The sequence below is a fragment of the Apodemus sylvaticus genome, chromosome 13 (genome assembly GCF_947179515.1).
Source record: "Apodemus sylvaticus chromosome 13, mApoSyl1.1, whole genome shotgun sequence".
Lineage (NCBI taxonomy): Eukaryota > Metazoa > Chordata > Mammalia > Rodentia > Muridae > Apodemus > Apodemus sylvaticus.
The window spans coordinates 52,627,079-52,638,912 of NC_067484.1; the positions used below are offsets into that span (position 1 = coordinate 52,627,079).

Below are 11,834 nucleotides of genomic sequence, written 5' to 3' on the forward strand. Positions count from 1 at the left end.
GGTGTTTGATTTTTTTTTTTTTAAAGAATCCAAAAATCAGGAAAATAATTCAACTGATCACAGCTACATGATAGGGGGGAAAAAGCAATTGAAAGCATGTCTTGCCATAGAAATAGCATGAAAAAATACATCAAAGGACTTATTTCTTTTATAGAACTACATAGCTAATGTATCCCTATCTACTCCATATGATCCCAGTCTCAGAGGAAAAACTACCTTTGAGGCAATGGGATATCAGATCTGCAGCTACTTTTATATTTTCCTATGCTTTATAATTGTCTAGCACATGAGTAGTTATTAACTGTATAGTCTAGAGGCAAACAGGCAACATTTTTAAGGCAAGAGGCATTAGGTCATGAAACATATGCTAATGCTTAAAATTAGAAGCAAATTGTCCCGGTGTCCTTGGATATTCTTAATAGGCTGGGCAATTGTGACATTACAGTTCACTTAAAATATGTGGATTTCAGCAAGAGAACAGATGAGTTCTCATGATATTCTTGGAGCAAATGAGAAACTGGGGGCTGGTTAATAGTCAAGACACCCAGAGCTGTGTCACTAAATGAACAGGCAGGTGGCACACAACAAAATGGGACCCAATTGATTCTAGACCTTAACCGTGGCTCTCCCATGCTACGGGCATGGATTTCAAAGGTATGCTCTTAAAACTTCCTGCCAGTCTGAAACTAGGCCAAAGGAGGTACCTATGTCAGTGGCAAACATGCAGTCTCAGTAAGAACCATTGACAGGGACCCAGGGCTGCAAGAGAACAGAGCCCTAATGTGGACATTGTAGCCAGGCAAACCCCACACATCATCTACACACACAAGTCTTTCTGAACCTGAAGAAATGTGTGTCGCATAAACACCAGAATTCTTTCTCAAACAATACTGAAAAGCTAGGACACTGCTGTGGAATGACACGCTACCTAACAACATCTGAAAATACAAAGCCAATCACTTCAGCCAATAATGATTTTATAAGTGTCACGTGGTGACAATTTCTGTGAAGCATGGCCACTTGAGATCAGGGTCAGCTGACAAAATGGGGGATCCTGACTGGATACCCTCGGTCATTTCTGACCTCGTGTACAGAATAAATTCACCAAAATGGACTACATCCAAAAAAAAAAAAAATGTGATCAGGGCCACTGCAAAGCCTGATGAGGAATATTCAAAGAACAAAGCCAGGACTGGCTAACTGGGAAGATATTTAAAGGGACCTAGGCAATGTTTAAATGTGAAGGAGTCAATTTATTCTGCTACACTGGAAATTACAGTTTGCCGTTCTTTATCGCTCTTCTGCAACTGCAAAGCAAGGTCAGCAATGACCTTCAACTTGCCAAAGCTAAAAAGCACGTCTGCTCTCCAATTAACAGACCTGAGCAATTCAACAGGGTGCAAAGTGCTGCTTTGCCTCCAGCAGCCCGTCCTGCCCTCCTCCACAAAGGCAGCTCCATCTCTCTCTCTCTCTTTTCTAGTTCCTCCTTTACTCAACCTCCAGATGTCAGAAAAGCGATCGCCTCCCAGCCTTCTCATCTTACTGTTCTCTCTCAGTGATTTCATCAATTCCTGTGGGCTTAAATAGTCTATGTTGATGATGACTAAATTTAATCCCCAGTACAGACCTTTCTTCCAAACTTCAGATTCTCATATACATATATGTGTATATATATGTATATAGATATATATGTATGTCTCTAGACCAGAATAGTTTCAAATATATTACACTGATTCCACATCCCATACTTCAGTGTGAATCTTTGAATTTTGTTTTGTTGTTTTGGTTTACGTTGTTGATTTTCTATCAGAACGTGAAGTCAAGGTGCTGGGGAGGCCAGTCAAGTAATTATGCTACTGTTGATCTATATTCCCTGTCTGGTCTTGTATTTTGTAACACAGGGTATTGCTAAGTTGCCTAGGCTGGGCTCTAACTCTATATTATTACATGTAATAATACAGGTAGGACTCAAACTTGTGATCCTCCTGCCTCAGCCTCTGAGAGGGATCCCAAGAATACACCACTAGATCTAGCTAATCTTTCTTCATACCATGAACTCAACTTTTCTAGATAAAGTCCCAGAAGGGATCTCTGCATTGGCGCTTGCCTTGAAGGTACCTCAGACCCATGAATAATTCTGATGTGGGTCTGGAGTGACCTCACTTCTCATGTCCACCATTGTTATGCAAGTCCAGTGAGGACCACCTCTCTCTACAGCATAGCTTGCCAAGCTGGTCACCCAGGCTCCAGGCTCATTTCCTCAATGTATAATAAAACAATCCTCCTGGAACATTAAGTTAGAACAGGAGTCACCTCTACTTTAAACACTTCAATGACTTGACAGCTATACTAAAAATCCTTACCATGACTTTGTGAGGGTTCTGTAGCAGGGACAGGTTCCTGTATCCCTTCAGATCTTGTTTAGTACCATTCCATTGGGCTACAGTAACTTACTTAGCACAGGATACCCCTCTGAGTCCCCAGGCCTTTCAGACAGTTTAAATACTTCTTCCTTGGAGAGTCCTCCCTCATCCTTCTGTCTGTCCATAGCATCTTTTAATCTCCATCATGGCTTTTGCCAGACATGTAAGGATTTGTTTAATTAATTAATGTTTCTATGTTCTCCTTTCTTCACTTCTTTGGAGTGTCAGCTCTACAACGAAAGGACTTTTCCATATGCCTTACCATCGTATTTTAAAAGCTCACTTTTTATTATGGTTGATTTGTGCATTTTTCTTTTGTATTTTGAGATAGAAGTTTTCTGTGTATCCCAAACTAGACTTAAAATTCACTATGTGGTCCAGGCTGTCCTTGAATTCAACAGTAATCTTCCTGCCTGTGTCCCTATGTGTGCTGGTATAGACTATTATTCCTGAGTGGAAAACTTCAATGCATTGATTATGGACTGAATGAAAGCAGATTTCACTTTAACACAAAGAAACCTATCTCCAGTCTCTTCCAAACTTTTAAAACTATTGTTTAATGATGGAACAGACAGCCTGCCAGGAACGATGGTCACAGAGCAACTGACAAAATAATTCTATCAAGATGTCCTCATCGACATTCTCAGGGTGGGTAGGATATGGGGCTAAAAGATGGCTAAAGTTAGCACCCTTTGTGTAATCAGTTTAATATATTTTCAACGTAACAAAGAACATATGATAAGAGGAAAATCCTCTCTGAGGGAATCCCATAAACCCACATTCTGACCAAATGTGATTTCTCTGGCATAAATCATCAATGCATGCTTCCTCAGTCTACCCGGCCACGTGTGGTCAGGGGCAATGACAGCCCCTTCCTTTCTCCTGCATACAAAGTGGACCAGAAATGGGACAGAAGGTCAGGCAAAGCCAGCAGAGGTAAACCTGAAGCTCTACTCTCCATTCATTTGTGATGCTGCTCTGTAAACACACCAGGATCACTTTATTTAGTGCCGCACCCATGAATAATGCAGAGGTCTTTACACAGGCAGGTGGAGAAAATGAGTCCTGAGTGATTTCGTTACTACAGTATACTCATGGTCAAAGGCTTCAGAGTGTCATTGCTACTGAAGGGGAGATTATGGGCCATACAGAATCAGCCACCGAGCTGCTAGACACAGGACAGAGCAAGTCAGCTTCCTACTCCAGCAGCTGTGGAGCAGGAGCCCCCGTAGCTACAGCTTCCATCTGCTTCACAGATACATCAGTAACGAAGGCCAGTCTAAGATAATTTCTAACTTTTTAACCTTCTTCACCTTCCATAACCTCATTCAAACTATTAAGCCTGTTACAGAGTAATAATAACATTCTAGAACACAAACACAGAGGGCCTAGTCTTTCTGAAGGGAGTTTTGGTACTAAGATTCAAATACAGAATCTTCTCAATGCTGGGCTTCAAGAGCTATACCTCTGGTGTTAACACTGAGTCAGCAATATTGCTGATGAAGTGTATAATTCTCATGTATATACACATATATGTTACATATATAATATAGATATGTAAGAATAATATAGATACATTATTATCCTAATATATACTACATATAAATAAATGATGTATATAGTATATGTATAGGTATATACATATATGTATAGGTATATACATATACCTATATATAGTATATGTATAGGTATATATACTTATATATACTTATATATACCTATACATATACTATATACATCATGTACATTAGTATATATGTATACACACACACACATAATATATATATATATTAGAAAAATTTTAAGAACTCCAAATTACTCATCAGCACTCATTACAGGACTGACAAAGTAACACACAGAACTTCATAAAATAGAAAATGACCCAACTGGAAGAGAAGAATGAGGCCAGGTCACTAGGTACTGATGGAGAAGAAACACCTCCGAAATGCATTACAGAATAAAGCAAACTATACATGAATATAGTTACATCTATATAACTGATTTTAAGCATCTGAAAGGATACATCGGTCAGTTAAAGTGCCTAACTCTCAGGACACACTGAGTGTACACAGAATGTAATTTCCCAGTTTTTCTAAACCCTTCTATCTGAATTATGTGTTTGTTACTTTTCAAACGCAACAACAACTACAGGCAGCGTTTTTAGCATGGTCTGGGAGCCCTGCAGAAGTGAGAAAGCCAATGTCTCTGCGCCATTACAGGGAGCACACCAGCCTACCAGCTAGTGAGAAGTCAACCCTCCCCTGCTGTCCAAGAGACCAGCAGGTCACTGAGGCCCCGTCCCCAGCAAGCCCGCCTCCTCATGGGACCGTGATTCACAAGGGAAAAGAAATCTTAATTTCAATATTTCTACTTATAGAACGACATAATCCATCTCTGAAAACCAAACTTGGAAGAAATGCAAAGGAATTCCATTATAAACGAGCTAAGGAAAACTAAATGTTTCCCTAGTGCTATTTATTGTGTAAGTATATTACCAAAGAAAAAATGCTTTCCAATGTGATGTATAGGCCCTGTCAGTCTTCTGCATTCCATAAGACCCAGAAAGACCATTTAGCACGCCAAGGGGCTTCCTTTCTCGCTTTATAATCTTACTTTGGCAAATCTAAAAATAGGAAACAGCTTATTTTTATACTAAAGTTGTTGCCATGAGAAAACGGTATGGAGATAATGTTGAAAAGATTAAATGAAATCTATATTCAAACTTTCTGAAGGATAAGACTTTCATTTATCTTTATTCTGTTAAAAAAAAATATTATCTCCAGTCCTACTGCAGGGGTGAAGACAAAAAGAAATGTCTCTGAAGATCATGCTTCTCTCTGTCCTGCTATCTAACCTCTCAAGGTAGATAACCTTGAGAGGTAGAAAGCTATTTAGTATTACGCACACACAAAATTTCAACTTGAATAAATAACAATCCTTATAGTCAATTGCATGTGTCAAAAGATTGTAATTACAGAGGCATGTATCAAAGTTTAGTTATATATTTGTTTTATTCCTACACTTGAGGAGGGGGGCCTGGATTTGCTGATTGATGCAGAAAACGAAACCAAATATACATTGAGAAAGTCTAATATTTACTTAGCTGAATACATTCTCCCACTCTGTTGAATTCTATATAAGCATTCTGACCAAAACACCAAAACGAAACAGTAATTTCAATTTTGGTTGTGAGGAGTGAAAGTAATTAGTGAAAGAATTTTATGCGTAGGCCATGCCTTGAGCTGTCTGTAGTACTGAAAAATACTGAAAAATGACCCCAAAGCTGAAAGGTACTATGGTGCAGTATTCTTCAAAACCCTCCCCAACGCACAACTCTAATCCAGGCACAACTCTAACCCATGAGTCACCTGAGCCATTTTATGTTGCCACATCATGTATAAACATTTTATCAAAGGTCACACTGAGCCTTGCTTTCCAAGGTTCTGGGTAAAAATGTCAGGGCCTCCCCAGGCTTGGCTAAGAGCAAGCAAGATGTTGGGACCTCAGTTAGAACACTTTTCCTGAGCATAGTGGAAAATGACATCATGTACCAGTAGCTCGCCCTGGCTAGCTGTCACTCTCTCATCAGCATACTTAATATGCCAAAAAGTAAGAATAAAAATTGTCATTCTTGATACCTTACACTCAAGGACATGCTCCAAAATGCTAGCACTTGTCCCCGTCCTTGCTGCCTTACCTCAGAGATAAATCAATAGATCTGGAATTTTCTTAATCAATATATTGGGAATCTTTTGAACTCTGAAGTGACCAGTAGTTTAAACAATTACATGAAAGAAATAGGTGTCCCACAGTGATATAAGTAATGCTAAAAAGACACAACCACTAATTTTCTGTAAGGATCATAACCACACCCACCCGGTTTCTCTGAGCTTCAGGCTAAAGTATGTCCATTGGACCAATGGGAAGCCTCTGCTTTTTCCTGGTTCTTCTTGACTGTGGGGTTCAGAGTTTCCATGTATATTTGTCACTTCCTATTTTGTTAAAAAGAACTTTTTTTTTTTTTTTTTTTTTTTTTTTTTTTTTTGGTTTTTGGTTTTTTGAGACAGGGTTTCTCTGTTTGGTCCTGGCTATCCTGGAACTCACTCTGTAGACCAGGCTGGCCTCAAACTCCGAAATCCGCCTGCCTCTGCCTCCCTGAGTGCTGGGATTACAGGCATGCGCCACCACTACCTGGCTTGTTAAAAAGAACTTAAGAAATGTTTTTTTAATCTTATTTTTAAATTATGTGCGTCTGTGTGGGTATGTGTTCATGAGTGCTGGGGCCAGAGGATTCCCTGGGAGCTGTATACCACCAGACGTAGGTGCTACCCACCCGGCACAGTTACCTGCAAGAGCAGTATGGGCTCTTACCTGCTGAGACCCATTTCATTTAATTTTAAAGAAGCATTGCAGACAAGAATATTGGGAGAAGAATTCCTCTTGTTCAAATCATGATTTTTGTAAAAGCTGTATCCAAAATAACTAGACATTATTGCCTAAGCCTCAGTTTTATGTTTACCACAGTAAGCATGGCAGGTTAAGGGCTAGCAATAGATCATAAATAAGCCGGGCGTTAAAACCTAACATTTTTGACATTTGACCAATCCTTGTCCCAGTCTTCCTCCTTGTGTTACACTGTCTAATCAACATAATAGAAATATACAAATTAGCCAATGAGGGCAGTATTTCAAGCATAAAAGAATCTTAAAATATTTTGTGCTTATTAGTGCCTGTAAATTTCTAGAATTCTTACCCTGGATCAAAATTCTGGGATGCATATGTAATACTGAGCAGCTCCTCTTATACCAGAGTTAGGTAAAAAACAAAAACAAAAACAAAAACAAACAAAAACAAAACAAAACAAAAAAAACCCTCTCTAAAATTCGTTAAAGGTTTGTGTTTTTAAAAAGATATTTTGCTCTTGAAGATATACAAGTGATCCCCCCTCCTCAAAGAATGCTTGTTTTTTGATGTGTGTTCAGCCAACATTTGGAACGCATAATCGACAAGGTATGTCATTCCAGCATGGTTTAACCACTCTGGTCTCCGTGCCAAACATTCTACGCTAGTCTTAAAAACCTACAAAATGTCAGAGTAGCATCATGAGCTTAACCCTATTCATAAACTGATTCTTGTGTCTAGAGGGGAGCACAGCAGAGGAAGCACTCAGTAGTGCAGGACCCTGGGGGGCCGCTAGGCTCAGGGGGAGGAAGACAGGAGCAAGCTGGGGAGGCTGCGCTGCTTTCAGGCTGGGCCCCTTCCGACCTGATCTGGCAAGGCGACTCAGTTCCTCTGACTGTTTCCATGCAGAAACTAAGTCAAAGAAGCATCTTGTATCTTCCACGCTTCAAGCTTCAAGTCGAAGTGACTCAGGCTTAAAGCACAGCAGAGTACCACAGAGGACCTCTGGAAGAATCTCAAAATGTCACCATCGTGAGGACTGCACTCTATAAAAAATAGAATCTATATACTGTCCTAATATTAAATATTCGACCACGTGTACTTTAGTCCATCATTACCCACTCCAAATACTTTCATTTCACCCTCTGTCTCTGTAAGCATGCCCTCTTCAAGGTTTTAACAAAAAAGGAAACAAAACGAAGTCCTTTCCCCCCCTTCCCTCTTGGAGTTAGGTGTATGTTTATTCTGTTTGAACAGTCATCAAAATTGAATTCTTCCATCTTTTCTGTGAACCCAGTAATTAGTAATTTGAAAATGAAGTCCATTGGACATTTCCTGTCCAAAGGCAGTTTAAACCTACAGGTTTCAGTGTCTAACCAGTCCCATCAATGACTCATGATGGGTCAAAAACAGTCTTATAAATTCTAAGCTTGAAAATATCAATCGTGTCTTGAAGACTCTAGTTATCTAAAGTCCTGAACTTTGATAGTTATTTGACTGTGGGCTCGAGAAACCCACGCACGAGACTAGCAGTTACATCTTTTAGAGCAAAACATTTTCTTGTTCAGAGAGCCCTAAGGGTACCAGCCTTAACTTTGAGTAATATTTAACATGTTCGGACTAAACTAGTAGCTATACAGGCTTTACGAACTTGTAAACTGTTTGAAGAGAAGGGGAGGGGTGCTCTTCCCATGTGGCTAGAACCGGTGAACTAATTTCCTTATATTATAATTATAGGCAATACAGATTGGCAAGGCCTCCTCCCCTAATGACTTACTCATTTTAAAAAAGGTATATTAAAAAAGAACACCCATTGCTGCACAGATTCAGGATAGTGTGCATTGCTCCTTTAAAAACATTTATCTAGTAGAAGTGTACCAACCTAAAGAAGTTGGGGAAACCTTAAAACCCTATCAAATATATCTCAGAAAGATTTGCCTGTTTGCACACTGTGTCGACTTGTTTGTTTGTTTAGCTTTCTGAAAGGACAGGTCAGGTGCTGAGATAACTCTGCACAAGTCTTCTATAACCTCAGGCAAGGACACAGCCGCTTGGTAAAGGCCCCTGCTGTCTTGTTTTTCCCCTATGCAGTCTGCATGGCTTCTGGTTATTCTGAAAAACAGCGGAGCCTGCGTTACCTGTATTTCCCTGGCGTGGTACACGATGATCAGACCAAGCAGGATGATCGTGGAGAGACTGATAAGGCATTTCAGAGCTAAAGAATACAGCGACGCCTGCAACACAGTTAGATGGAACACTTTAAGAAAGAAGCACTTTCAATCACTTTCCATCCAGGCCATAAGAGTCAGTTCCCGAGCACGTGGACCTGAATTCAAGGTAGGGGACTCAGGAGGGGGGTAATCTGTCTTGGCTCTGGGATGCAGGTTATTTGGCCATAATGCCCCCAGGAGAGGAGCCAGGAGCAAGGGAAAACTCACGGGTTGGCTGCGGGCTATGCACCACCGAGGACGGAAACAAGGTACCTGACTCGCTAAAGCCTAGAAGTTGCTGCGGAGTTTAAGTACTTTAGGTTGAAAGGTGCCTCGGAAACGTGAGCACAGGGAGAGAAACACACTTGCTTTTCCCCACCGACTCCAGGAGCCACTTATTAACATGCCTGGATGCGCTGGGCACTCAGCACTCAGAGAACTTAACTCGTCCGAGTTGCCCAGTCGACTACCGGTGTGCGTCCTAGCTGCTTCTGCCGCTCCGGCAGGCAAGCCTGATGATTCCGGAGACACTTGCGACCTCTCAGGCAAGGGGTTCCCGCCAGAGCCCATCCCAACCACCTGGCTCCCTCTTCAGGAGTGTACTCAGGGGCTAAAGCCGGTACCTTGTCGTAGGCGCCCCACGACAGCTCGGTCTCAATGACCATGACCACGATGCCGAACATGCCGAAGATGAGCGCGTAGTCGCTGAGCCGCTTGCGCTTCTCAAACAGGGCGCGCCGATGGCCCAGCTTGTAGCCGATGTTCTGGTTCTTCTTTTTGCTGGACTTGGTGCCGCTGCTGCTGCCATGCCCGCTGCCGCCGCCGCCGCCTCCGGTGCTGCCTCCGCCGCCAGTTCCGTAGAGCGCCAGGTTGTTAGAATTGTTGTGCTCCGGCTTAGACACCACGATCTCCGGGGCTGAGGATGAGGCGGCAGCCGCAGCAGACGGGGAGGACGCACCACCACCTCCTCCTACGAGGGACGCGGGGGGCTGCAGGGGCTGAGCCTCGGAGTCCATCTCGTGCAGGTTCCGGCGGGACGAGCTCAAGTTGCTGAGCGGACGCATGACGCCCCCGTTGTACCTGCAGCTGCTCATGGCTATTTCGGTGAAGGGGTTGCTCTCGCGGCGCGCCTGGGGTTGGTGATGCTGGTGGTGCGCCGGGTGCGGGTGGTGATGGTGGTGCGAGAGCGGGGGCCCGGAGCCCAGGCTGCCCAGGCTGCCTGTGGGGCTGGCGGCGGGCTGCAGGCTGTGGCACTGGTGGTACTGGGAGGCGGACGCGGGCTGCTGCGCGTACTGCTGCCGGAGCGCACTGGCATGGCTGGACGGCGTCAGCTCGCTCACATTGAGCTGGCTGCCCCGGCGCGACGAGCAGCAGCAACAGCACGAAGAGCCCGACAGTGGCGAGGAGGTGCGGGTCCGGAAGGCGCCGCCGGGCGATGAGGTGCGGAGCAGCAGGGACAGGTTATCCCCCGCCCCCGCCCCCGCCGCCGGGGCACCGGAGGAGGCGCAGCTGTTGCACCGGAGGCATGGGCTGCTGCCACCGCTGCCCGGCTGCTGGTGCGCGAGGTGCGGGTGGTGGTGAGGGTGCGGGAGCGGCGCGAAGGGCGCGCACGGCTTATCCTGGCTCTGTTGCTGCTGCTGGCAATGCAGGTGTGAGGAGCGCGGCGGTGGTGGCGGCTGCTCTGGGAAGAAGCCGCGCTGGAACTGCAATGGGGTTTCCATGTCAGAGCTGTTAAAGCTGCAGGGAGACCAGGCGGTGGTGCACCCTGCGCAATGCGTTATGGTCGGGAGCGGGGACTCCTGCTGCTGGTGCGAGGAAGGGCCCATGCCGGCTCCGGTAGAATCCAGGCGGCGAGTCCGATTGGTTGGGCGCACCAAAACAATGGGCATGACATCACCTGCAGGGACCAAGACTGAGTTTGCGGCGCGCGAGGCTTAGGGGAGCGTGTGTGAGAGAGGTTGGGAGGGGAACCTGCAGAATGAAAGCCCCTGGGGGCTTAGGCCAGCTCCGGCCGGGGTCAGGGCACTCCAGGGCAGGGATTCCACCTGCGGATCGCGCGCATCCGGTAGCACGGTTGGGAAGACTGAGCCCCCCACCCCACCCCACCCCATGCACAGCGACAGGCTGCAGAGGTGGGAGAGAGAGCGGCAGCTCTCGCTCCACGGCCGCGGCCCCCTGACTGGTGCGGAACATGCTGGCCCGAATGACCTGCCTGGAACACTGCAGCACGACTAGCCATCCCGGTCATGGGGCAGGCGCCAAGGCAGTGAGAAACCCGAGCTACTCTCCCGCCCTCTAGCCTTGTAGGGCTTCAAGGCAGCACCTGCTCGCCCCACTCCCTCTCCCCCATCGTCCTGTAGAGAGTGGGCTGCAGGCTGCTAGCCAAGTAACTGCGGGGGCACCGGCTTTGGGGAGAAGGGAAAAAAAAGTTTGGCGACTGCCTATGCGAATGTATCAGCGTTGGGAGAAAGCCAGAGCCGGATGCCCGGCTTGGCCTCCGAGGGATCACATCCGACCCAGGGCAGGGATCTGTCCCTGTCGCCTAGCTCCCCGAGTCCCAGAATTGGGGTTGGCGGCGCTGTCGCTACTACTGGAGAGCGCTACGGCGCAGACAGGGTTAACCTCGCGACGCCCGGGCAGGGGGAGGAGGGGGCGGGGCCGGAGGAGGGGATCCCCGGCGTCCGGGGAGGAGCCCGCTCAGGCTTCCCGGGTCCCCCTGGCGGGGGCGGAGGGCTTTCCCCGGGAGCGCCCGCTCACATTTGCACGTTCTCCCGAACATGAGGGGCTGGCGCCCCTGGCC

General features: G+C 45.6%; 1 protein-coding gene across 1 annotated transcript in view; it reads right to left on the reverse strand.

Annotated features, from left to right (window-relative positions):
* Window positions 1–10,923, reverse strand: part of LOC127663645 (small conductance calcium-activated potassium channel protein 2) — a 35,842-nt gene extending 24,919 nt beyond the window's left edge. The window contains exons 1-2 of the mRNA XM_052155298.1: window positions 9,658–10,923; window positions 8,963–9,058 (exon numbers count right to left, since the gene is read on the reverse strand). Coding sequence (XP_052011258.1) covers window positions 8,963–9,058; window positions 9,658–10,923 — 1,362 coding nt within the window. The remainder of the gene's footprint in view (window positions 1–8,962; window positions 9,059–9,657) is intronic.
* Window positions 10,924–11,834: the final 911 nt, after the last annotated feature.